Genomic DNA, 27,999 nt, shown 5'->3' with positions numbered 1-27,999 from the left:
GTTCAGTATATATAATATATGCCTCAATTTGAGGGTTAAACATGTTTTCAGTGCCACATGCTGTACTTCCTGCTGTATTCTATTTTCAATGCTTTTTCCTTTTAGTTTGTGAGAACAAATGATGAGACTAAAAAAGTTGAGGGTATGTGAATGCATGCATGAGATGTGAAACATCCTCAAAAGGTCAAGTCTGTCCAGTTCAGGACCAGTCCCTTTAAAGTCAGTATTTGGTTGAGTTTTTCTTTTTGTGTTTTTCTTTTTTTGCATAATAATGCTTTGTTAGTAATTGCAAATATAATGCTGCACACTTTGGGCAATAGAGACTGTGGGTTGTGGCCATACCTGCTTAAAACCAATAGTTCTCATTTAAAACCACATATACACCAATAGCTATGTCATCTACAAGACGCATACTGGTTTTATTTGAATAAAACCTGAGTGAACAGACTGTCTTTTTTACTCATTAAGCCGGTGCATGTACTGAAATTACAAACATTAAAGCAAGGCTTGAACAAGAAAGCAGTTGGAGTCGCGAAAATGTTTGTGGTGAACTGCTTGAAAAAAAACTTTAAATTTCGTGGGCTCTAGTTGTGAAGCTGCAGACTGCAATCAACAAAATGAGACAAAATAAACTGTTTTCCCAGATCGGTGATGCTGTGGTTGAATTAACATTTTGATTCATTACATAAGCTGCAGTCATGTCTTCAATTATGCATTTTGGAACACTTCTTGAATTAAAAACCTCACAGACTGAGAGATAATGAAAATGGTCATGATTTGCAGGCAGAGAAATGCATCTGCAGTTACAGTTTGCATGGAAACATAAAGCAGTATAGGGGTTGGTACTCTCTTTGGGGGCCATTTACACGTTATAGCAGTGCCTGTGTGACTTTCAAAAACATGAATGTTTGGTGAATTGGTCTCTTGAAAAAGGTGTGAGAGTGTGTTTGTGTTTGCCCTGATGACTGAATTTCACTCGTTGTCAGCTGGTATCAAGAATGTGGCAGTTGGCCCGCTATCTTTATGTGGATTTCTTTCATGATATAATTTGCAATTGATGGGCTCTGCAAAACTGCTCCATTTAATAACCCCCCCTTCACACACTTCAATCCATTATTTATGCATGGGGGGGGGATTGGTTGAGTCTCGCTGGTGTGAAGCAGAGCTCAGAGCTGCGAGCATCTGCCCTGCCTGCTATCTCTTTATACCCACCCAGAGGGGGGAGGGCCATCACATAATCGCACACACCCACTCACACTGACACCCAAACATTCCTTATATCTCCCCGCCTCTGCTACACACACACACACACACACACACACACACACACACACACACACACACACACACACACACACACACACACACACACACACACACACCTCGACATGTGCTCGGATCTTGCTTACATCATCCGTGCGGCAGAAAGGGATCAGACATCCATCATGCATACATGCTGGAGCGCGCTCGTCTTGCATTTCAGTTGGAGTGTGTGCGCGTTGGCTGACACACACACGCCGTGACAAGCTGCGCAGCGGAGCCTACCTGCCGCTGAAGACTGAATTCATACACCAGCAAACAATCTGCAGCATTTCTTTCCAGAGGAGTGAATTATTCGAAGTCTTGCCAGCCTGAAGAGGAGACACCAAATCACTGCTGAGGACATGGTTATTTTGTCATAAGCGTGAGAGGAGAGGTGGTCGTCCCTTCCACGCCCAGGTGTGTCTGCTTTTTGTACATCTACAGAAATGAAGACTGAGTTTCTGTGAGTGACAGAAACCACAGAAAGGGACGACACAAACAAACAACAACCTCAGGTTGCTCCGGTTCATCTGCCAAGCTGAGTGTGCGTTGGGGCACACCGACCGGATCGTATGCTGCAGATGGTTCGAACCCTAGCCCAATTCAGCATCGCTCTGGAGGAGATGAACGAGAGCGGCGATGAAGGAGGAGGAGGCGGAGGAGAGAGAGATGGAGGAGGAGGAGGAGGAGGAGAAGAAGTTGGGGACCGAGACACAGCCGATCAGTTCAGAAACGGGAACTCCAGTGGCAATATGAATGGGAATGGACTTTGTGCTGGGAGTCCCAGTGGAGAGGTAGATCAGTGTGTGTCTGTGATAGTCCATCAGCCTACCCATGTTTGTGTGCGTGTGCCGTGACTGTCTTACACTTCTCACTGCATTTCTAGGACATCATCACCTCCCTGTCCAACTCAATTTAGATTTCACTCCATCTTGCGTCCTAAATCCACTTTTCCTACTTCTGCTGTCCCTCCCACTCGTCATCTCCCTCCTTGGTTTCCAGAATTTCTCTCATAGTTGTGAGTCACTCCCTGTTTTGAAATCCTCCTTGTGTTGTGATGTCTCTTTCCTTCTTGTCCCCTCCGTCTCCCTCGCGTCTATATAATAGAATTACAGCTGAGTGAATCACGCGATTACCTTCAACACCTACTTTCAACCTCGCCGTGTCTTTCCTTCGCCGGTTGAAACACAGTCACTGTTCAGTTTTGTCATTGTTCAAAGGTTTACCCTCCCGGTGTCTGTTCTCAGCCTCCAGGCTGAGTTGTCTGTGTCTGAGTGAGAGCAGAATCAACAAACATGCTGTGATTTGCATCCACACACTGTAGACATAAACCAGCCGCTGCAGTTCTGCTATAATCTTAACACCCGGCCTGTTAATCCACGACAGGGATTAAAAGTGTATTTGTATGGGTGTGACTCAAGTAATGCAGAGTTAGGATTTCACTGTTCAGATATACACGAACGCTTGTGTCTTGTTTGGAACTGTTTGTGATAGAACTTCTAAAAATAAAACCTCGGCACATAATGTAGCGCAGGGGTGTCAAACACAACCCATTTTAAAGAACCACATATATCCCAGCTTCATTTCAAGTGTCCTGGAAATGACAATCTAATAATTTATAGACCACTTCAGTTGCAATGGCTGTTTGAAAGATCTAAAAAAAAAAAAATAGCTTAAATTTTTAAAAGGACCAATCTCTTCCGTGAGCAAATAGAGATATTTTTTCAATCTACATCAGCTCTTCCTTGGTAAACCTATCTATCAATGAGAAAGAAAATGATTTACATAAGACATGTCTCAAGGAGCAAATACTTTAGCATCACAGTTTGTCAGGTTAGATTTGCAACAAGCTGGAGAAAAACATAAGGGGACACTTTTTTTTAAAAAGAATATAAAGGTTCCCACTTCTGTTGGAGCAGTGTTTGGCTTTACTGCCGTGTGTTGGCTAATCGGAGACCCCGGAGGGTCCGCAGACGTCCTCATTGGCAAACTGCCAAGGCTTCTGGGAACAAAGGTTGGGCACGTCTGGAGTGATGGACTGCGTTTGACGCGAGGAGAGACCAGGGAGGAAGCGATGAGCTGAGACTCCGAGAGGGAGAGAATGGCACAGGTGAGGTGATGATGGAGGAGTTGGGATGTGGATCGATAGTTTGTTGGACTGTGTCTGAAAGTGAGAGGAAAGTATTGATCTGTGGGCAGTAGGTCAGAGCAGACTGACTGGAATACAAAGAGGAACTAATAAAGAAGAAATGGGTGAGAAACTTAGATTAAAGGAGGTTTTGCCCTTTTAAACAAGTGGAATAATTCAAAGCATGGAAAAAAAAAAACTGCTTTCTCACTTCAATCCAGATTATCCCATTACCCAAAAATATAACAGCTGTACTGTAAAAAGTCAACCCCCTGCTGCATTATATAAGCCAAGCTGAAGGGCACAAGACGAGAAGAATTAGATTTATATACTTTCAAAGGCTGCCACCTCACAGACCCGTAAATCAATCTTAGGAGGAATAGAGGATGCGTTAACGGGATGAGGATGTTTTCTCTCCGGGCTGAGAGGCTGCCTGTTGCTGCTTTCGCCAGACCGTTGCCAGGGGATACTGTAGCCGGGAGGGGAGGGGGGAGAGGCAGCAGGTTGTGAGAGATGGAACGAGAGCAGGGAGATGAAGGAAATCTGCGATTTGTTGCTGATGTATTGTTTTGTATCAAGGAAGACTGTGAGCGATATTTATATCCATAGAGTGAAGAGTGGCTGAATAGTTCATGAAGTGCAACTTTTCTGGAAAGCGGTGTACTGTACATGCTGCAGTAGATCAACAATAACAAGGTCAGATCTAGAGCCTCGAAAAGTATACATTTAGCATCCGACTCAGTAGAGATACAGTTCTTGCTTACACAAGATACAGAATCCATATGATGAAAACAGTTAAAAGGAGCTTGAATATTTACATCAAACTGCTCTTCATATACATGTATGATTCATTGTAATACAAAAACCGCCAGCACCAGTCGGTACCAAAATGTTGCCCGTGTAAACAGAGCCGAAGTGGAGGCTAAACATACTCCTAAGTTTAATAAAACACAGTTTTAACACGGATTGATATTTATAATTGTAAACTTTTAATATCACTCTTCGCTAAAAAAAAAAAAAGATTCTTCCTTCACAGAGCTTAAACCACATGCGACTATTCGGCTCAGCAATTAAACGCCAGCCCCTTTTTTTAGGCCTGAGTCGGCACCAACAATATTAGTCGGAAATTGTTTCATCCCTGCAGAAGGTGCCCCGTAACTCTCACACACTGTGTGAGAGTTACACACTGTAATAGATTAAATAAGTTGATCAAAGCCACGTGTTGCCGCACATTATGAAATCTGGCATTCTACCAAATATTGCTACTTGGCGTGAGACCATACATGTGCAGCGTGAGGGTTTCAATCACGGATGTTCCTGGGGACGAAAGCCTTTGTTAACTAATTTTTTTTTTTTTTAAAGGTTTTATTCACGACTAGTTGACTCGTCTAATATATGAAAGGATAAAAGGACACGTGAGTCAAAGTGTCATGATGACCTGCATTAATTCATCTGACTCAAATTATGTCAAACTAGCCTGAAGCGTGGCGAGTTTGAAAGTGCACCGTTTTGTCGAAAGGATTATATAGCAGTTTGTTTATTCCGACACTGTCTCCACGCCACCTCGCTTATTTTTTCTCTCCACGAATGCACTGACAAACTGCGTCAGTTTGATCGCATCTCTTAATTTCCCACTACTGTTTAAAGGCTGCGGTCGACATGAGCGCTGCTGTGAGACGGGCGACTGCTGCCATACGGCTCTGTTGCTTCGCCGAGCAGCAGATGAGTATATAGCAGGTAACGGATGCCTCGTGAATGGATGAAACACTCCCAACTAGTAGTTCTGGCGCTGACAGGGTGAGCTTAATCATGTATCACTATTGCAAAGTGGTCAAGTTCTGTTTTTGTCTGATACAAAACAGTTCCTGTCGTCCTCGGCGGTACACGGAGTTTGGTGACCTTGTGTAAGTCCCTTTGTGGCGCTCAGTGTGACTCCGACCGCATTCAGAGTCGGTCAAACTGAAGCCGCCGTTCACCTTCTCGTGTGTTTTTTTTAAAATTCTTACCAAGATGCAGACAAACAGAACAGCAAAGATGACTGAAACACCACCCTAGAATATAATCATTGGTAAAAAATGCTCGATGCAGCTGTGCCCTATATCGGCACGTGACTGGTTTTTTTTGTGAATGAAACAGGTCATAGACAGATGGAAAGTGGCTTTAGAAATCTTCAATTCTTGATCAAATTGAACTGCAGCTGCAGTACTTCGAAAGAATGATTTGACACTTCAATCAGTTTTTTGGGCGACTATCCCTTTGAGAAATCAAATTGTCAATCTTGTGATAAATACATCAATTTTGGACTTTTATTTCCTTCCGGAAATGTGCACATAAAACACTCAGACACCTTTTTCCCGCCTCAAATTATGCAGCACTTAGCCACAGTGTTGCATTAAACGCAGGAACCAAATGACAAGAACCGTCCTGTGGGATTGCTTTTAACGGATACAAACTGGTCCGAACAGTTTACTGTTGTTCTGGTGGCAGCAGTACAACATGACAGAGCACAGAGCAAAACACACCTATAACACTAACAAATACTGAACTGTTGCATGTGCAGAGTTATAAATCATCAAAAAAAAAACAACAACTCCTTCACCAAAGCTTTGTTAAATCACATGTAAAACAATGTGACGGGAGGAGAAAGTTGCGTTCAGTCTGACTGTAACGTTTGGCAGCGCTTGTGAGGAACGACTTTCTTTATGGACCCCCTGTGTGCGCACCATTATCCAAACAGCAGAGCTCACGGACGCAGGAGAACATGCTGTACCCTTGAAGTACATGCGTGTTCGTGCCACAGGCTGAACCTAATTCAGAGATTTTGAACCCCTGTGAGAGGAAAAAAAAAAAACTAAAACACACACACACACACACACACACACACACACACACACACACACACACACACACACACACACACACACACACACACACACACACACACACACACACACACACACACACACAATGAACCTGACTGGGGCTCAGTCATGACGGTGAACTCCATCTGGAATGAACAGCTTGTGATGTACAGACTTGTCTTCCTCAAGCAGATCTTAGCTCAGCTGTTTTGGGGTGATCCAATTACACAAACACGGACATCATTCCTCTGATCTGCATTGTTTGAAACATCAAAGTTATCATATTACAAGTGACTCTAAGAAGAGACGATGGAAGATGTCTTGAAGTCTTGAAGAGAAGGTGTCTGATGTGATGTATGGAGGATAGTTGCCCTCTGTGTGACGTATCCCGTCTTCTTTAAAGTCACTTCACCAGCAGACCAGATGAAACTCATAAAATAAACATAGTTCAAAAAGAAAATGAATGGAGCTTGTTTAACTGTGTTGAACTCTGTTGTAATATGTTTGCATGCATTTTACTCTCCATGCTTCGATTTTACTTAAAAGTTCATCTGTTTGTGTGATCTGCTTTAATCATACTAAACAAATATACTTTTAATCACATGTTGTAGGAAATTAGAAAAATAGCGCATCCCTAGTTTCTTCTCATTTCGCACATTTTCCATATATGATGCAAGGATCTCTTCAGATTAAAGTGACATGTTTAAACAGAAAGTGGTGATTCTAAACGATACATAATTATTTCAACAGTATGTGTAGGACAGGAGCAGCTTCAACATTGTTTTTTTTCTTTTCTTTTCTTTCCTATTTTTTTTTTTACTTTTTCCCCCTTTCCTTTCTTGTCCCCCTCCTTTACAGTTGTTATTTATGGAAGCTGGTGATTGTTTGCTATCAACTTTTTAGCGACCTCACGCACTCATCACTTCAAATCCTGACAGGAAGCAGATCTGCATCAGGCCAACATCTGTAGATGATGTTAAACACATCATCAGTTGCCGTGATACGTTCACTGTCTCTGTTAGTCTCACCCTGCTGCATGTGGATCACGGTCACAAGCAGCTGAGCAAAAAAAAAAAAAACTGAGCAGATGCTCCTCTCGGTTTCGACTGTTGGTGAAAGAAAGACTACACTCGTTACGGAGTTGTTGCCAAGTTTCAGGTTCAGTTGTCAGCGTCGTCGTCTCTGGCTGCTTACACCTCTGCAGCCAGGTGAATATTCATGTTGTCACCGGTGACAAACATCTACTGGCTATGCATGCGGGTGTGTGTGTAACTCCTGGGGGTTTGACATGGCTTACCTCAACATTTCTGTGTTCTGTGTATCAGCCACGATGGTGTAAACAAACCTGTTTGTACGTGCACTGTCCAGCCACTTGATCCATTTCATCACATTTAGTTCTGTTTTTATCAACTCTATGCAAAGAGCTCTATGCAAAGAGTGACGCTTCTTAGCTCGGCGCAAAACAAAACCTTCAACCGTTTTCTTGTGCTTTTTATCTTAATGCCTTATTGACTGGACTGTGTTGTGCCTTCAGTCATCTTAACCAGGCACAAACGTCTAGTGTTGGTAGTCACAATGCTCATTGGTTCACATTTAGATTTAGATAGTTGTCTGCACAATGACAACATGATTGCATAAAAAACTGATCATAAGTGCAAAGTTTTTGTTTTGTTTTATTGCAAATATGTACTGGTACATTCAGTTTTTACTAAATGTTTTATAAACAAGCTTAACCAGAGTCACACAGTTATGGCAGCTGCTTGTTTGGGGCTGTTGACTCGAACAAACAAGCTGTTATTAAACCACAAGGACGGAAACAATCAAGCTCATTGATATGACAGGATTGAAAATGTAAGGCTATATGGTTTAAAGACACCTTTGTTCAATCAATATTATATAGTCATCTAGTCCCCATGTACCGATTAGTGCCTCCACATTACTTCAAATGTCTTGAGACATTTTCCTAACTATTCACTGGCATTACCCACCGGAAACAAACTGAGTTCAAACCGAGACCCATGTTTCAAATGAAGCAGAGTTCACTTGTTTGGTCCACACTGGAGCAGTTTGGGGAAAAAGAATCCTGTTAGCTCTCAGTCTGCTAGATTTCTGCAGACTTCAGCGTCCATGTTTTCACAAACTCACAGTATAGATTTGATGCTTGTGAGTCAACTGACCTCCACCACTGGAGTTTTGCTGTTGAGTTCCAGGCCTCAGTGCAATGTTTTGACTGTTAACTCTGAGTGTGCAGGTCCAAGCTGATGGCAAAGGCAGTTTGTGTTGATTTCTGGGCAGCCGGTACTACATGCACAAATACATCCTCACACACCAACTATACTTAACTGTACTCTGAATGAACCAATGAGCTTATTTCAAACCAGTGTTTCAAATTATGTTATAGTAAAAAACAAAACCTAATAGTAATGATGAGTTTGATTGTTTTCTGTTAAATTATTTGCACAGATTCTCACCCATATATAACATAACACTGTGTATTTCAATATTCACCTAGTGATACTAAATATATTAAAATTAGCTTTCGACAACATTTCCTATATCTATCAAGGTTTGTGTTGTTGTTTTTGTTGTTTTTGAAAAACGATATAGTTTCTTTAAGCACATCCACAAGCCTTTTGCGCAGATCTATTGCGTACAACTATAAGATTTCTCCCAGTTTCAGTAGTTTTAAATAACACAATGAGCTGTTTGCATGCATTAAAAAAAAACGTGTGAAATGAGGGTGATATTACATTATTATAACATATCTTCTCTCAAAACAATTCCACGAGGGCGTGTTTGTTTTGAAGCCCTGTCAGGCTGCATTTGGATCTTAATTGGACAATCTCAATTGCTTTGTAAGTAAGTAAGTAAAGTTTATTCATAAAGCGCGTTTCACAGATAAAATTCACAAAGTGCTGGTCAAGGAATGGGTGCAATACAACTGAACAAACAAAAATTACATAAAATACAGTAAAAGTGAGGGGAAAAATTAGCTAAAAGCTTCCTTAAATAAAAACTTTTTTAAGTGCTTTTTTAAAAGAGTTTGTGGAATCAGGTGTGCTGAGGGACCGGGGCAAGTCTGGGGGCTCCAGCCTGAAAGGGCCGGTCCCCCCCGGATTTCAAAGCGGGTCTTTGGGACCTTTAGGAGACTCTGTCCTGAGGATCGGAGTCACTGCACCATAAATCTTGCATCATACTAAGCTTTCCCTTCTCTCTGTGTTTTCATAAAATGGAGAAAACTCTGTATTTTCCATCGCTGGACTACGGCCAGCAGGGTCACAGCAGCATCCGGTGTGTCTTCAGTGTGTTGTTTCCTCGATCCAGCTGAAGTTTCTCATCGTAGAAACCAGACAGAGGGAGTCTCATCTCCTCTGTAGCACCAGGAAACCGTGGCTGTCCTGTCACCGCTTAGCCTCCCAGCTGGGGTTTCTATGGTAACGCCTCCAGCAAAATGAAACTGGCATTCCTCGCATTATTTCGCCAAGGTCTGATATGTTTATGTGTAATCTAATAGAGGCGGGCGGGGGAGCGTTCGTGTGTTTTTGGGAAAAGTTCCCGTGCGGTGTTTTAACTTGGCGTCACACGCAAACAAGTGCCACACGCACAACGTCATGGACTCAACAGCTCTCGTAATGATTTCTGCAGCTGAAAGGCTTGTTTAATAACCTGCACTGCAGTGAGAGCAGCCAATCCCCAGCGTTGATGCCAATAGAGCAGTGATGATGAGACGGGGAGAGTGCATCTGCATTTGATAACTTGATCAGTGTGAATGAGCTTTAATTAGTGTGAGACATTCATGCAGGAGGCAGCTCTGTGTGTGTGTGTGTGTGTGTGTGTGTGTGTGTGTGTGCGTGCGTGCGTGCGTGCGTGCGTGCGTGCGTGCGTGCGTGCGTGCGTGCGCGCGCGCGCGTGCGTGCGTGTGTGTGTGTGTGTGAGAGAGAAGTGGTGCATTGCTCTGCTGCTTCCAGGGAAATCCAATTTTTACTAAAGAAAGTTTTCTCTGGATTTTCTGTTCTGCAGAAGTTTAAAGCTGTCAGATTTCAGTGATAATAAATAGTGATGTTTTGTAATTGGTGACGTGGCTGAGCATTCACCGTCGCCATAAAAATGTTTTTATTAGTCAGAATTGTTTATCTGTGATTTCTTAACTATTTAATTATCTTTAATTTGGCTGTACTCAATTTTGTATTCATTGATCGAGCATTTTGGGCAGCATTGTTAGAAAATATATCATAAATGGTTTCTGTGTGGAGTATGCATGTTCACCCTGTACCTCAATAGGTTTTCTATAGCTCCTCTGGTTTCCTCCAACCCTACCGATGTGTTTGTGGTGAACTGGGTAGTTTTTCCACATTGTGTGAAAGTGTCAATGTGTCTGTGTATTTGCCTTGTGATCAGCTCCAGCAGCTTGCAATCCGAAAGATGGATATATGATTATTTATCCAAACAAACACCAAAATATTTGCTTGATTAAGTTTTTCAAGTGTCAAGAGTTGCAGCCTTTTCTGAACATTGAATATAATGTGTTTATATGTGAAGAGTTGGGTGAGACATGAGAATTTAAATAAAACTAATTTTAAAGAAATAAAATATAGATTTTATCCACCCTTGTATCAAAAATGTAATATTGTACCGGTCCTGAATATAGAACTGAACCAAAACTGTTCTGAACTGGTTTCTGCTTCGAGGCTTATCAGGCGACATTAATGGACAACTACTGTGTCATGGTGCGTTTCCCTCTTTAGCCTTGTTCAATCCTTGTGGCTATTTCCTCTACTCCATTGTGTTTGTGTTCCTGTGTTGAGGCTGAGCAGATCTGCAGTGAACGTTTTGCCCTGAGAGCAGCTCCGCTCCAAACGCAGGAACACAGACAAAACAAATTGAAACACAACTGATGTGCATGTTGAAATTTTTCCCCTCGTAAGCAGTCCCTCTCACAGAGGAGATGCACATTCCTCCATCCACACGCCACCTCTCACCCTCCAGCGGTTCTCCGCAGCACTCCTGGGACCTCTTCAGATGCCAAACACTAAACGTGGTCTTTCTGGAAAGTTATTGTTCTGGTTATTTATAGGGCACAGTGATGCTGGCAGGGGAGAGCAGAGGGGTGTGTGTGTGTGTGCGTGTGCGTGTGCGCGTGCGCGTGCGTGCGTGTGTGTGTGCGTGTGCGTGTGTGTTATATATGCACCATAGGGTTTTGCCTGAGGCTCCATCTGATATTCATAAGTGATGTTTGGTTGAAGCATATTCTCGGAAGGTCCCTTGAGGGTCCCCTGAGATAATACGTCTGACTTGTTCCATGGCCATTATGCCTTCCTTGTGATTGCCCTACATCGCCGTCTCCCTCTTCAACAAACACAGAAGTATTAAAAATAGACTTTGTCTGGCTGTGATCATGAAAAAAGGACTGAACGTTTGCAGCACAAGCATTCAATCCATGTCAATACAGTTTACAGGAGAAAATGTGATTCAGCAACTCGCGATCACAGGATGCTCTTGAACTGATTTTGCTCCATCTCACAGTAATTCAAAATAATTTCAATAAAGTTTATGTGAAGCCAAAATGAACACAACCTTTTCTTGATCGGTTGCTGTCAGACTTTGTGTTTCCTCCCTGTTTGTTTTGAGTGTGTGTTGGTGCAGTGTGTGTTGGTGCAGCTCATTTACTTGCATTTATTGGTTATGAATCACAATTAGTTATATTTGTTGAGTCAGGGTTTGCTTGTGTGGACATCCTGGCATTTGTGACGTGTGTGTGTGTGTGTGTGTGTGTGTGTGTGTGTGTGTGTGTGTGTGTGTGTGTGTGTGTGTGTACGCAAAAGTCTCCTTTCTGTTTGCCTCCTGTATAATAATATTTATAATAAAGCACAATGACCTTTCAGATGTAATATTTCTGTCAAATAGCTTCCAACAACATGAACCAATCAGAATATACAGGAACGACTCAGTTTTCTCTTCTCAAGAAACACAGCGAATAACAAAAAAAACGAGACATGGTTCTTTTTGTGAAGAACATTTGCAGTCATTCTGGGTTTTTTTTTTTTTCATTCTTAACAGCATTGTTGGAAAGGTGATTTAAAATATCAAAAAGCCAAGGACGTCCGTGCTTTTCTTGAAAGAAGAATAGTTAAATTTTTGGTAATTTTTTGTTATTTTCACTAAAGGACACATCAGCAATAAAACAAACACCATCAAATCTGTAGTGTCTCTTCAGACTGAATATGCTGCTAAAATGTCAAGAGGATTAAAATATATTTCCATCCTCCATCATAACAATAACACAAGAACAAACCAGTGCTTGGAGGTGTTTTCTTGCCTGTGTTGCACTGTTAATGAGTACGTACATGTTTGCAGCGTTGAGCACAGCTGATCAGTTCCTGATAGGTCACAGGACGTGAAAGGAGAGAGGTCAGCGAGTGCAGCATGAGGAATTTAACATGGACCAGAGTCCTAGGAGAAGACGGGTGTGCAGTGCAAGAATGTGACTATAAATGTGTTTGTGTCCTATCACAGTTTTGTGTTTGAGTACTTGTCAACCAGTATAGTTTATTTCTCACTTCCTGCGTCTTCTTTCTTTGATTTTTGAGATTTAGAAAAAAAGATTCATGTTTTTGGCAGTGTGACACCAACAATAACAAATATCCCAAAATGTGGCATGTGTTTTACCTTGTATATTTAATATTGGATGTGCATTGTAATCACTCCTTATGTACACTTTTAAAGCATTTCCAAAATACAATAATTTGTCCTCTGTCTTGGCAAAAAAAAAGAGAAACCTGACCTCATTTTCCAAAGTTGGCTGAAGCTAATTAGAGTTTTCCAATTCGTTTCGAGGTTACAGTCGATTACGGACCATTTATTCTAATTCAGTTTCATCCAAACTCTAAACTCTGGTTGACATGCTTAATCTTGTTAAGCTTGTTGGTTCCTCTACACCAGCGGTACCTCATCTTTTGTCTCAGTGAATGTTCTTATTGTATGATCTCTGACTTGCCAAAACACTGGCACTGGTTTTTTTTTTTTTTTTTGGGCTCTGATTTGCTTTGACATGTGTAAATCTCATTTTGACAACCTCTGGCCTCTTCGACGTCAATTGGGAAACTATGCTCTCATATCTTAGTTTGTCAATATTATTTAATTTGTCAGAAAAAACATTAGAGGAGGCTGGGCAACGTACTATAAAGATACATTTAGCTCAGAGTTATTTTCTATCTGCAATCCCAGGGCTGGTCAGATCACTAAAAAAAACAAAAACCAAACCTCTTATTCATCACATGTTTGAAGAGGATGTTTGCAGGTCAGTGTCTCAGGATGTCCTCGTGTTTTTTTCATTTCTATTACAGAGGTTGTGACAGAGATACAGTATAAAGCAGCGACTGACCTTGTTTTTTTTCTCGTCTTCTTCTTCGACTGTCCTCACAGGATATGAGGAGACATGTGATGATGACCCTCGTGGACACAGAGCAGTCGTATGTGGAGTCCCTCCGTACTCTCATTCAGGTACCACACACACACACACACACACACACACACACACACACACACACACACACACACACACACACACACACACACACACACACACACACACACACACACACACACACACACACACTCAACAGATATTCCTGCTGCCTTCTAATTAGCTTGTTGCATTCAGCTCCAATAGCAAAAAGTCACATCCCTTTGCTTTCAGATAAAAATGTATTAAAAAATAAACTCCAATTCCTCCTTAGCAAACTTAGGCAGCAGTGGAAACAGAAAACAGAAAGAACAGAAAGAAACCTCCAGCAGATGAATTGGTGGCCATCTGTCTCAAAGGTCTTTTCAGCGGGTGTTTACTGAGAAACTCACATGGCACAAGTACACAAAAGAGTAACGCGCACACAAATAAAAGTGGAAACCCGTTTTGGAATCGCAGGAGTGCTGAGAACATGAATAATGAATGTAGGTAACAAAAGGTGTTGCGTAATACACTTATTGTCATTCCCCTGTCGAGCTAATCTGCTAACCCCGTCACATCAGCATTATCTGCCCACACACACACACACACACACACATACACCAGCTAGCTAACCTTTCCCCTAAATCTCTGCTGCATCCCTCTCTTATAAACGTACTGTTAGTTTTGCTACCTGCAGCCACCCTGTTGTATAACCTGCCATCGTGTGTGTGTGTGTGTGTGTGTGTGTGTGTGTGTGTGTGTGTGTGTGTGTGTGTGTGTGTGTGTGTGTGTGTGTGTGTGCGTGTGTGTGTGTGTGTGTGTGTGTGTGTGTGTGTGTGTGTGTGTGTGAGTGTTGACGAGCAGGAACGTGCAAATATGTGCATGTCACTAAAGTGTGCATGTGTTTACATCCGTGCACGTTCGGCCCACACAGATCCTGACTGTTTTTCTGCCTGTGCGTGCGTTCCTGTGCGAGTATGTGGCCACAATGTGAATAATCCTGGGCTCGGTTCCCATGACGACACGGGCAAAGTAAGAGTTACCACGGCGACTGCTGTGAAAGTGCATATCCTTGAAGGCGAACGTCAGATGTGGTCGAGCTGTGACGGCTCGACAGCACTGCTGCCCAAACAAGAAATCCAACTCTTGGGAGTTTCTTTCTTTGTTTCTTTTCTAAAAGAAATTAGTTTTGTGGGAGATTTCCCAAGAGGAAGTATATTCAGTTTTCATCCGGTAAACAAGTAATTTTAGGCTGATGCAAATAAGTGGTCTGACAATCAGAATCAACTTGAGCTGAAATGAAACAAAACTAATCCAAAGTTACATCATTTATTTTGGCAGATTGTATATATATTGAATCCCAAATAGCTATCAAATGTTATTTTTCTGAACTTTTGTGAGATGACCTTGAGTGCTTTGAAATGTACCTATAAATAAAATGCATTATTCTATTTCTTTATCCTTGCAAGGTGTAAATACATCTCCAATGCTATCATGAAAGTGTATTGAATATGGATAACATATTAGTATAAGCCCATTCGGTAAACTGAATATTAGAGTGAAACTATGAATTATTTAATTAAACCACACATTCTTAGACCTGAATTTACTGTCACTCTGAAGGAGGTGAATAAAATAGTACAATAACATTTTGTGCAAAACAATAGCTGTAACAGTTCAAACAAATTAGTATAGTAAGACTTGTGATTTTGATCCCAATACTACAACACACAAAATATCAGGAAGTCCAAGGCACAGAGCGGCTCACACACCTTTAGGCTGTCATACCAGAAGCACCTGCTAATCCCAGTAAACACAGGTTGATGTCAGACGTGAGCTCGGTCTGGGTCTACATGACACCCCAGCAGCACTTCATCAGATGCGTCACACAGTCTAGTACTGTATGTGTTTCACACTGACCTAGATTCTGATTGCACATCTTGCACTGTCCTTTCTTTCCTCTTTAACCTGACTCTCTGGTACAGCAGGTGTACTACTACTGCATTACAAGCGATAAATGTGGATGCGTCATCATTACCAGCTTATGTGAGGATTTTTTTGCGAACCACAACCAGCACAGGTCACTGTTGCACTGTATGTGTGTTGGTCAATCTGAAAAAAAAAAATGGAAGGGTGTCTATGTATGATAAAGTTAGCGAAGTGAAAGGTCAAAAGCATATACCAATCAAATTAGTGCCATGTTTGAATCCTTCTTTTAGTGCTAACTTTCTTCAGTGCAAATAAACCTACAGTCTGAATTAGACACCAGATGTGTCATTGGTGTCAGGCAGTGAGCCACATGCAGATAACTGGACTTTACACATTGTGGAGTCTCTGGGTTACGTCTGCTCCAGTTCATTTCAAAGTCAACTGGGTCAAGCAAATGAAGCACAGCAGAGGTGGAGTGTGTCGGAGTTGAGCTCAATAGGACATCCGACTTCTAAATCTACCTCTGAGGAGGAGAAGAAAGAAAAGCTTAGTGGACAAAAACGTGAAATCATGTGGTTTTCAAAATCTGTGTGGACTCCTTTCAGCATCGTATTGCTCTGGGCTTCAACAGTGGACCTTCATGCTAAATGAATAACTGTGTTTGAATCAGTGATTGTTATTTAGGTAGCAAGACATCTTAAAGACCACAAAGGTGAAAGCATGCTCTTGGTTTCTGAGTAGGTGTCAGTCATTCCACATCTCTAAAAGACACCCCCACGTGCTGTAAACTCGTTGAGAGTTTCTCGTAATGCATCAGGGAAATGATGTGACACTTGTTCCCCTCTTGCTGAGTGCTGGCTCCCTCCCTTCAGGGCTACATGCGTCCTCTCAAGCAGCCGGACGGCGGCTCGATCGTGGACCCTCTGCTGGTGGACGAGATGTTCTACCAGATCCCGGAGATCCTGGAGCACCACGAGCACTTCCTGGAGCAGGTGGCCGGCTGCGTCAGCCAGTGGCACGACAGGCAAACCGTCGGACACCTCCTGATCCAGGCGGTAAGTAGAGCTGACAGCACATGAAAGAGAGCGCTTGTGTATTTTCTGTTTGCGTTTTTGGACCAATGTCTACGCAAAAGGGAAGAAGGATTTCTGGAAAAGGCCTTATGTCTTTAGTGTTTCACTGCAAAGGTTTCTTTATGGCAGTTCTGATGTCAGGAGAGATTTTCAATTAACTTGGTGTCAGCACAGAAGAAAAGATCAAATAAAGGGATTAAAATCCAAAGGACTGTGGTTTGTTTCGAAACATCATAGACTTATGTGCTGGTTGGTGAAAAATGAACTAAAATTCCACAAAGTTACCTGAGTTGCACATAGTAATCAATACATTTACAACTTCATAGCGCAAGATTAAAACCTTTGAAATTCCAAATAAATTCAAAATGTACAAATAAAAGGGTGTTGGTGATAAAGTCCTTGTTTGAGTGTTCCTCCTGATCTGTGTTGAAGGAATGTGTTGTGCACCTGTCAGGAAAGTTAACTTGTGTTTACTGAATGTAGACTCACTGTGTGAGATAGTTGACTTCTGCCAGCAGGCAGTTTGTTAAGGACAAACCTTTTTCTACTCTCAACAACTTTCAGAACAATAAGCCCACAAAATACCTCAGGAATCCAGAAAATAAAAATTTAATAAACACTTAAAATTTTGTGGAATTTTATCAACTCCAATTTCATTATTGTGTATAGCGTTGATTAAAAAATTGAAAATGCGATTCTACTCCAGTGAAAATGGAAACATTTTGTTTTGGTTTGGGTATTTGATATCGTCTTCAAAAATTGTTGCGTAAATATGACATTTTTCTGCAACATAAACACAAAAACGATGCGCTTTCACTTGAAAACTGAGCCTCTGAAATGATGCTGCTGTGGTTCGACAGAGAGAGAGAGAGAGAGAGAGAGAGAGACAGACTGACGCCACAATCAATTTAGAACCAGTAATTGATCTAATGCTCTTGTGTTTCGCCTTCGGGAGAAAACTGGAGTGGCCTACAAACACGGCATTTAAAATAGATCCAACTGTAGACTCGGTCCTTGAATGAATAAACAGTCTTTAAAGGCGTTGTTGTTTTATTAGGAGATGGTCTGTAGTTGGCAACGTCAGTTTAACATTTTGTTTTTCCAGTGATCGCTCGGTGACCCTTTTAAAATTTCTCATGACCTTCTGAAAGGAGTTTTAAAAACACAGTGCTCGAAGGTTTCCAGTAATGGCTGTCAGTTTGGGAGAATGAATGAGTGAAGGACTCCTATTCATCCAAAGACATTTTCATAACACACGAAGGGAGCCTGTACAGAGAGGATGAAGGTACTTTAGTTTGTTTTATTTCATATACAAAGTGCGAAACTGCAAAACTCACTTGCAGAATGGAGAAAGTGCAGGAAACCACAAACTGAAATAGAAGTGAGTGAAGCAGACTGGGAACCACATTGAAAACCTAAATCATAAAATGTATTCATGCCTCCTGCTAGAAGCTGGAAAACACATGAGATGTAGTGGTGAGAAATGTGAAGACGGAAACTGGGTTTTCCTGTCTTGAGCAGTGGAAGTGGATTTCACTTAATCAAGTAACGACATGACTGATGTGTTTTCTTAAAGGGCATTTTAAGAGCAGCCCATGTGCTTCATAACAATAATAAAAATATCTAGTCTCTGTTCAAACCAAGTTGTTTCAGTGTTTGTGATTGACTTAGTCCAGGTCTGCAACTTTTATGACCAAAACAGCCATTTTTTTTTTTTTTTTTTTTTTTTTTTTTAACGAAATCAAATTCACCTGGAGCTGCAAATCACGGTTCAACCTTTTAAAATAAAACTGACATAGCTTCTAAAGTTTCATGTATCCAGTAGTTTTGAAACACGAACAAAAACTGTATCTTATGTTGCATTTCTAAAGTTCCAATCGGAATTTTGACTGGTAAATGTTTCATTATACTTTTAGCTGTTTTCTGGTATTCGATTTAAGACGTTTCAACTTTCTTTCCCCCCCCATTTCTCGGACCATTTTGACATTTTATAATAGAATAGAAATACTTTATTAGTCCCAGAGGGAAATTGCTTCAACCATTGCTCCACAAATAATAAATAGAGAGAAAACCTTGTACATATTAATATGTACAAGGCTTAACGGTGACTAATACAAGCGCAGAAAGGATGAAATTAACAGCAAACACTATTCACATAGAGGAGTAGAGGCTGATTGCCACAGGAAGGACGGGCATTTCAGTCATTTTAACCATTTTGTGTCTTTTCAAACAGATAAAATACTATTTTTCTCTTCCAACTGCTGGCAGATCAAAATTAAAACCAGCTGTTTTCGGTTCCACATGTAACCTGAGCATCCTCTTCTTTTGCGCAGTTCTCCAAAGAGGCTCTCGCTAACATGTATTCAGCCTACATCGACAACTTCCTCAACGCCAAAGACGCCGTGAGGATCGCCAAGGAGGCCAAGCCGGCTTTTCACAAGTTTCTGGAGGTTAGTGTGAGACGTATTCACAGATGGTCACAGCTTGTGTGAGCGGCTGCTCTGAACATATGGATTAGTTTGAAAACAAGCAGTGAGCAATATTAACACGCTTCGCCAAGGTTTACCACCTGAATGAAATCAGCCACTGAAACACATTGACTTCAATCAGTGTGATCGGTGGATATTTGTAAAGAGACATGCTTTACATGCTGGAGCTCATGCAGAACTCCAGCATCAATGTGCATTTTCATTGAGGATTATACTTTGTAATTTTTATTTATTTATTTATTTTTTAAATATAAATACCAAGTGAGCAGGTTGGTGTAAGGTTGAAACTGTATGTAAACATTTTATATCTAAAATAATCAGTTCTGTTGTATCGCTTAAGTTTGTTTGTACTGTAACACACCAATATCAGTTTTGTTCCTCTCAATTTTTGTTATATTTTGCTCCATTTTCTGTTTTCTGAAACTACAATCAAACAAAGATCTGGCAAACCAACACCAACAAAACTATTTCAATGGCTGGGAATAGCATGAATATGCTCAGTTAAATCTGAGAGGTCTCTGTCTTGTCTTTTTTTTCCAGCAGCAGAGAATTTTGTTTGTTTGTAATTCTTTATTTCTTTCAAAAGTAAAAAATATATATATTTTTTTTAATAAATGCAAATAAACAGTCTTATCAACAAAACTTCTGATGGTGAAGTCCACCATTTATAATGGGCAGTTTTTTCTCACCTGTATATCCATATATACGTATTTCCATATTCTTTTTACTCAACAGCAAAACATGCGTGAGAACAAGGAGAAGCAGGCTCTGGGAGATCTGATGATCAAACCCGTGCAGCGGATTCCTCGATATGAGCTGCTGGTGAAGGTGGGTTGTGGAAAGTTTCCCTTATAACAGAAAATGAGCGATGTGGGGTTTTTTTCCAGCATTAAAAATAAACTTCTAACTGTGAGGCAGAGGAGGAAAGGAAACACACTTTGCATGTATGCACAGCATAGTACATCCATACAGTTCATGTCTGGGATATATCAGGTCTTATTTGTTTAGGTAGGAGGCTTCAGGTCATCTGAACTTGGTCAAATGTCTTGATGAAACATTCATAAGAGTGAGATCTTCCTCCAAGACACATGATCAAGTCCAGTTGACCTGGTTCATGTGCTTTGAGCTTCATCGTGGAGTTTCTCCACGGTTGGGATCTGGTGCCTTAGCTTTGAGTTCCGCTTTTTTTTTTTTTTTTTCACGATGGCTTTCCTGGCAGCTGGAAGGAGAATCTTGAACAAACATTGTGACCAAAGCTGGATTTAATTAGGAAATAACCACGAATCTGTTGAGTTTAGTGCGGTTTCTACAAACGTGTATGTTTGAATCTGTCTTGTCACATAATCTCGAGCATGACTTTGTAATTTTGATTGGTTTACTCATTATTTTATGTGTTGTAAGTTATTAGACCTGGTTATTCCCTATTTATTTATTTAGTGTCATTTCATCATGTTTGAATCACTTTTCACGTATGACACAAACTGTTTTCTGAGGTTTTTACTATCTCTCATGCAGAGTCTGACCATGAATTAGATGAACAGGATAAATATAGTGTCACGGGGGATAAAGTAAAAGTGGAGGCTTGGTGTGGTTACAGTAGGTTCTCAATGCCTCCTGGTTGATTGTACAGTGAAGTTTAAAGAGCAATTATACTTCCACTCATGATACTTGAAACAGCCACATAGGATAAACACACATTCTCATACAGGTGAGTCATTCCGACTCAAAACAACTTACTTAATCTAATCTCCTGTCACACTCCATGTCTATAGATATTAATCTATTTGTATCGTTTTCTTCAAGGACTTGCTGAAGCACACTCCAGAGGATCACCCCGACCACTCGTACTTACTGGGCGCTCAGAGGGACATAAAGCGGCTGGCGGAGAAAATCAATAAAGGACGTCGCTCCGCCGAGGAGGCGGAGAGAGAAGCCAGAGTTATCCAGGAGATCGAGTCGCACATCGAGGGAGTCGAACATGTGAGAGTAAATTCATAGAGCAAACTCCATCCGTACAAACTGTAACAATGCTCCTCTGGCTTGGGACACTAAAATGTCAGAAAATATCTCAATAAGCAGCTTTTTGGTGAAATTGTGCTCAAAATTTCTACAGAGATTAAATGTAAGTTACATGACATTTATCTGAGACGATTGAAACTGATTGAGCATGAACATATAGGCTGTTACCCCAGTGACGCTGTACCTAAAACCACCGTGGCATCAAAAATAAGAAGTGTCTGGTTTGCTTTCTATCGATTGCATTTTTGATTGTGTGTTTTGTTATATGAAGTCACGATATGCTTTTGTTTGTTTCTGGCAGATTCTGAATCCTCAGAGGAAGTTCTTGAGACAGGAAATCGTCATGGAGGCGGTAAGAAATGCCATTTGAACTCACAAGTGTTCTATCTAGTTTCAGTAGTGGCTTCTTTCTTTTTTTTTTCAATCTACATTTTTATCACTTCCATTGCATTAATGTGTTCTGGAATGAACGTAATCCCTGGTGCTCTTAGATGGATCTTGTCTTTGCTGCATTCACACCTAACAATGTGTGATGCACAACTGTTTTTGATTATAATTAGTTTCATGAAGAGAAAGAGCACTGTTATTTTGGAATTCCTAAGCACATTTCTTGAAAATCATGTTGCAGCACACAACAACATTATCCCAAGAGATGTCTTATGTGTGCTTGCTGTGGCAATCACACTGGTATTTTAAACAGAACCAAGACATGCTGGACGGAGTGCAATGCAAAGCATGTGGGACGACTCTGTTGTTAATTTGACCACATAGGATAACGCAGCCTGTAACACATGTTGAGGTGTGGCAGTTCTCCACTCAACAGTACACTGCACCTCTAAAGTTCATCGCATCACCTGTTTGGTCCTTTCAGAGCTCTTTGGTCTCTGCTGGGTGTGGATTTCAATCAAACCACCACAGTGTGTTTTTAGAAGTAGAGAGAAGGGCCTGGTTTTTAAACAAGCCTGTTTGTTGTACACTCACATGGCCACACAGAGACAGTGGTAATATTACAATCAGATCCAATTGTGTGAAGCCGTCTGAGCTTTTCTGATCTCTGGTTTCTCTTGTTCTGTAGAAGTCTGTGGGAGGAAAGAAAGATCGCTCTCTCTTCCTCTTCAGTGATCTGATCATCTGCACCACTCTCAAGAGGAAGTCTGGCTCATTAAGACGCAGCTCCATGAGCCTGTAAGCGCTACACTGACGAACCAGCTCTCCACTCTAACCTCACAGTGTGTCTTCACACTACATTATCTTAACCTCAGAAATACTTCTCACCCTCATCAGTGTGTGTTTGGACTGCAGATCTGTGCTCTCAGTTCTTGTACCTCCACAAAGAATAGATGTACCTGACAAGACATTGCAGTTTCTAACCCACACTGCCCCCTGGTGTTGAACAACAATACTGGTCTTGATTTAACTTTAGTTCTCGATCATGCTTTTGTTATGGTTCTCTCCTTCTCTCTCAGCTACTCTGCTGCCAGTGTGATCGACACGTCCAGTAAATACAAGTTCCTGTGGAAACTTCCTCTTGAGGACGTGGAGGTGGTGAAAAGTAAGACTCTTTTGAACAGATGTACACAACTAATAAGGTACAATTATAACACTTGTTATCTTCCTTCACATCACTGGATGTATTTTGTCACATGAATCACGAAGAAGGACAAAAAGTACAACAATTAAACTTGATTTATTAGCGTACCCTTACTCTTTTCCTATTCATCAGCATGAAATGTCTCAGCATCAGAATCTTGAACTCAAGTTTCCCTTGTTTTGGGTGTTTTGCTTTTCTCTGACCACCACAGGTACCACACAGGCAACAAACAAGGAAAACATCCAGAAGATGATCAGCAGGCTGGATGAGGATCTCAGCACGTTGGGGCAGATCAGCAAACTCTCCGAGACCCTTAGCTTCCCCCACCAGGTACTGTGGACTAATACTTGATTCACTTAATATTTTACTTCTCATGTTGTCTCGATGGGCTGTTTAATGGAATGGTCAAATGTGAGACAGCCTATATACTATGCCACAACTAATAACTCAGTATTTCATCTCCCCTTGAGCCGCTGCAGTCACATTTTCACAGAGCATTCTTCATCTTTAACAGTATTTTTTTTTTCTGTCCTCTGCCTCTTTCCGTTGCGCTCAGTCCTTAGACGAGGTGATAAAGGACCTGATGGCGTCGGTACACAGAGAGCTGTCAGAGAAACAGTCTTTGGCCTTCAGTATGACTTTCTTGCCCACCAAGCTGGAGTTTACCACGGCCTCTGCGGAGAGCAGCTTCGTCTTCGAGTTCAGCTCACCTGACGCTCGCTCCAGCTTTGAACAGGCCTTCGAGGACGCCAAGAAAAAGCTAGGTGGGTAAAAAGGCGACATAAACAGTCAGAATAATGTTTTCGGCACAATAGAAGACTTAAACATCCCTGAATTGATATCTTGGAATTTTCTCAAGATTACTGGTTAAATTGGATTTGTAAGTTTTAATAAGTTGGACTCTAATTGAACACAACTTTGAGTTATCAAAATGAAACTTGACATCTGTGTGTCTCTTTCTTAGCTATGAATAAGGACCAGTGGGATCCCGAGTTCTTAAAGGCCATTCCTATTATGAAGACCCGCAGTGGGATGCAGGTAAGATGCAACACAGATTATGTACTTTTTCTACATCTCCAAAAAAAAAACAACCTTTTTTCATTCCTGTCAACAACATATATTTTATTAAAATTCCATTCATACCTGCAGACACGCTGTCTCAAGCATACTGTACAGATGTCATGTTCACTCATGTGTTGTCTGCTTCCTCCAGTTTTCCTGCGCGTCTCCGAGCCACAGTTGTCCCGACAGCGGCTGTGAAGTGTGGGTGTGTAACAGCGACGGATACGTCGGACAGGTATCAGAAAAAGCACCAGGCTATGTTTTGTTCTGAAGTGGAGGCATGAACACAGTGCAGGTGTTCTTGAATGCTGATGTGTTGTGCGCAGGTTTGTTTGTTGAACATTAAAGACGAGCCGACGGTGGAGGCCTGCATCGCCGTCTGCTCAGCCCGGATCATCTGCATCGCTGCAGTGCCAGGACTAAAAGGAAGGTCAGTGATCGCCAGTGTGGAAAAAAAAAGAAAAGAAAAGATATATGATTAACGAGGTACTGAAAAGATTAGTCGCTGAGCGCTCAAAAAGTCTTTTCCTTTCAAATGATCTCAATCAGGATGTCGGAATGAGTTTAGTATTTTAGATGTTGTCCTGCTTTAACACAAGTGGTCCTCCGAGAATAAGACTTTGTAACTCATTCCTTTATGAGCTTCAGCTGAAGTTACATCAGTAAGTTACATTTTGGGGCACACCCAACTTCTTTTAGTTTCATTATTAAAGTTGTGGTAGTTTCAACAGCAGGTTTTTCACTGAACACACCGCAAAGGAAGAACCATTTTTAGAAATAATAATTTTTGGAGTTTTAGAATAAACATTTTAACAGTAATACCGGTAACTATGAGAAGAAGCAGCAAAACAAACATGCACACAGCAGCCCTGTTTTTCAAAGATACAGTGACAGTCTCATGTCTCTCACGCCAGGCGGAGTTAGTTTGAGAAGAGAGAACGTAAAATATTTGTTAGCTTTTTTTCATTTATATGATGCTTGTGTTAATTATTTTGTCTTGTTCCTCTGTTTAAAGAACTTTGAACTGCATTGTTGCAGTTTGCATAGCATTGGTGCTATATAAATAAAGGTTCTTATTATTATCTTTATATCGAACAGGAGGACTGAGCTTTGAAGACAAAAGCTTTAATAATGGTCAGTCTAACTGCTGACTCGGGCAAAGAGGGAGCTCTAACTATTTCATCTAACTAGGAAGCATTAGTAATATTAACTGGGTAATAATTTCATAACCAGTGACTGGTGCATTACTGAAAAATGTAATAGTGTTAAATTAATGTTACTTCATAACTTGTTGAAATCCAAACGTGAAACAAGACATTTTAATGTCAAAACAATGGCAATTATAAGTTGTTTCCAATACGTACATTCAATTTATTTCAGACTTTCTGTTTCTACTGTTTAACCAATCCCTCTGTGACCTGCCAGGGAGCGTGGATCTGATCCTGTGGTTGCTCCGGCCTCTGCAGCAGCCGGTCACAGTCAGCAGCAGCAGCAGCAGCTCCATATATCCATCTCTCATTCAACACTACAGCTGGCAGATCAGCCTACAGGTTTGTAACAACACAACAACACATCATCAGTAGGGTAAAACTAACCTGTGTCACGACGGTCTAATCCCAGCTCACCTTCCCTATTAACCTGTTAGTTACTGCCGGAGAAATGTCAGAATGGACTTTTCACCAAGGAAGTGCATTTTCCGACTAAACAAGATCTTGTGAGTGTTAGAAAAATAATGTCGGCAGTTTTTTGAATTTACGAGTCGCAAACAATCACATGCTATTAATAGGGTTCACACACAGTTGTCAAAAGGGTAAGTTTATATGTATGTGTATGTATATATATATATTTATTTATTTATTTTTTACCAGATCTCCTAGAATTCAAATTAATTTATCTTATGTAAGAAAAAAAACAGATGTTAAAAAAAGGATTGTTCCCAGTTTAAATGCAATAAGCTTCTGCACTACATGATTTGAATGTCAGTTATATGGAAAAATACTCTTACATAGGCTCACAAGTTAGTGGGTTGTTTCCAGGACCGGGGGCGGAGCTTGTTCCATTTGACAGTGACGACACAGACGATGAAGATTCACCAAGCCCCTCGTCGACCCTGCAGAGTCAGGCCAGCCACTCCACCATATCATCCAGCTATGGCAGTGAGTGAAAACGCTTCACTCACACAAGATTTGACACATTTCTGTCAGTTCCTCAAGTATTTCTTTTAAGTTTTTTTTTCATCCCTAACCCTCAGATGATGAAGGTCAGAGCTCTAAGGACATGGCGACAGAGACCACCAGCAGTGAGGAGGAGCAGGAGTTCCCCGTGGCGAGCTCCTATGGAGCTCAGGGGCTGTTGGGGGTCGGCGGAGGAAGCCGTGCCCATGCGGAGAGCCCCATGGACGGCCGCGCCATGCGTCGCTCCTCTCGGGGATCGTTCACCCGGGCGAGTCTGGAAGACCTGCTCAGTATCGACCCGGAGGCTTACCAGAGCTCTGTGTGGCTGGGCACGGAGGACGGGTGGTGAGTAGTTTACCAACAAAGCAACGGTCATTACTCCGCTCCCGCATAGCGATTGCCTCATTATTTGTTGGGCGACTGTTTTGTTTTGTTTTTCATTTCCTGTAATGCCTTTGTGTCTGATAGCATTCATGTGTACCAGTCGTCCGACAACATCCGCAACCGTAAAAACAGCATGAAGATGCAGCACGCGGCATCCATCCTCTCTATACTGTGAGTATGGTTTTAAGTCTTGCCTTTCAGAAAATGAGAGCTTCTGTTTCAGAAAGAGTGTTTTTCAAATGAGAGAATATGAAGTATTGAAAAAAAACCATTTAAAAAAACCCCTGCTTTATGATATTGACACTACAGAATGGAAGAGAGATAAGTAGACACTACTCAACAATGTGAATCAAAGTTTTACCCAAAGTTTTTTTTTTTCCTCACTTTTTTGCTTTCTTCAGGTATTTGGACAACAAAGTGTTTGTGTCCCTTGCAAATGGAGAGGTGATTGTTTATCAGAGGGAAGCAGGTAAGCTAAACTCTTCACATACTTACAGTAAGAAGTGACGGAACACACTCAGATTTTGTACATGAAGCACCACTTTGCACTGCCTTTCCACAAAAAACATGAATCATCCCTATCTAATATTTAATGAGCTTTAGACATGGTACATTTGTCAGTAAAAAGTGGTTTTGTTGCTTCAAACTTGACCGTCTTCATCTTTTTTCCGCCCTTGTTATATTTTCAGGTAGTTTCTGGGACGCTCAGTCCTCACAAACATTAGTCCTGGGGTCACCCAGTAGTCCTGTTACAAAGATGGTTCCTGTGGGAGGGAAGCTCTGGTGTGGCTCACAGAACAGAGTCCTGATCATCAACACGACCACACTGGTACAAGAGGTAGGGCGAGGAGCGGATCTATCGCAGGTCTCGCCGCTGCTGCTGAACAATAGAGAAACCCTGAAGACTCATCTCCTTCCCTCCCTCCCTCCCTCCCTCCCTCCCTCCCTCCCTCCCTCCCTCTCTCCCTCCCAGCACTGTTTCCAGGTGGGCACTGACAGCAGCCGGTGTGTGACGTGCATGGTGGCGTACGGTCAGGGCGTGTGGTTGGCGTTGCAGGGCAGTGCGCAGGTCAAACTGTATCACGCTCAGAGCTGGGAGAGCCTGACGGAGGTGGATGTGGCGCCGGCTGTGCACAAGATGCTTGCAGGTGAACAGTAGATAACACCCATACACTGACCGCTGGCCTGATATTGTGTTGGTACATTTCTCTTCCTCCACATCTGTAAGAAGCTGTGATGCACTGACAAGATCTGACCTCGGAGTGCAGCCATCACAACTTGGCCTTTTCAAACTCCTTCAAATTCTGCTTGTCCTTTCATTTGTTTCTGACGGTACATTCTCGCACAAAATATTCACCCACTGCCTCATAAACAGTTGCCACGAAAAAGAGATTCATCCATCATTTATACAATTTATCCAATCCAAGGTTGCAGGGACCAGCTGGAGCTGATCCCTGCTTATGATTTAAAAAAAGGCAGGGGTCACCTCAGGCAGATTGACAGTTTATCTCAAGGCAGAGAATCACACACATGTAAATTCAGT

The 27,999-nt window shown here is 41.6% G+C and overlaps 1 protein-coding gene across 1 annotated transcript in view; it reads left to right on the top strand.

Annotated features, from left to right (window-relative positions):
• Positions 1 to 27,999, top strand: part of arhgef17 (Rho guanine nucleotide exchange factor (GEF) 17) — a gene marked incomplete at its 5' end in the record, with an annotated part of 72,332 nt that overhangs the window by 39,994 nt on the left and 4,339 nt on the right. The window contains 20 exons of the mRNA XM_080514488.1: positions 13,714 to 13,791; positions 16,537 to 16,719; positions 19,071 to 19,187; positions 19,962 to 20,054; positions 21,030 to 21,206; positions 21,547 to 21,597; positions 22,321 to 22,430; positions 22,712 to 22,797; positions 23,048 to 23,166; positions 23,393 to 23,600; positions 23,801 to 23,874; positions 24,050 to 24,133; positions 24,225 to 24,328; positions 25,324 to 25,448; positions 25,935 to 26,054; positions 26,150 to 26,417; positions 26,541 to 26,627; positions 26,858 to 26,925; positions 27,146 to 27,294; positions 27,430 to 27,604. Coding sequence (XP_080370614.1) covers positions 13,714 to 13,791; positions 16,537 to 16,719; positions 19,071 to 19,187; positions 19,962 to 20,054; positions 21,030 to 21,206; positions 21,547 to 21,597; positions 22,321 to 22,430; positions 22,712 to 22,797; positions 23,048 to 23,166; positions 23,393 to 23,600; positions 23,801 to 23,874; positions 24,050 to 24,133; positions 24,225 to 24,328; positions 25,324 to 25,448; positions 25,935 to 26,054; positions 26,150 to 26,417; positions 26,541 to 26,627; positions 26,858 to 26,925; positions 27,146 to 27,294; positions 27,430 to 27,604 — 2,476 coding nt within the window. The remainder of the gene's footprint in view (positions 1 to 13,713; positions 13,792 to 16,536; positions 16,720 to 19,070; positions 19,188 to 19,961; positions 20,055 to 21,029; positions 21,207 to 21,546; positions 21,598 to 22,320; positions 22,431 to 22,711; positions 22,798 to 23,047; positions 23,167 to 23,392; positions 23,601 to 23,800; positions 23,875 to 24,049; positions 24,134 to 24,224; positions 24,329 to 25,323; positions 25,449 to 25,934; positions 26,055 to 26,149; positions 26,418 to 26,540; positions 26,628 to 26,857; positions 26,926 to 27,145; positions 27,295 to 27,429; positions 27,605 to 27,999) is intronic.

This window comes from Blennius ocellaris (assembly GCF_963422515.1).
Source record: "Blennius ocellaris genome assembly, chromosome: 2".
NCBI lineage: Eukaryota > Metazoa > Chordata > Actinopteri > Blenniiformes > Blenniidae > Blennius > Blennius ocellaris.
Note: the sequence above shows the minus strand (reverse complement) of the source record. Positions and strands in the feature narration are given on the sequence as shown.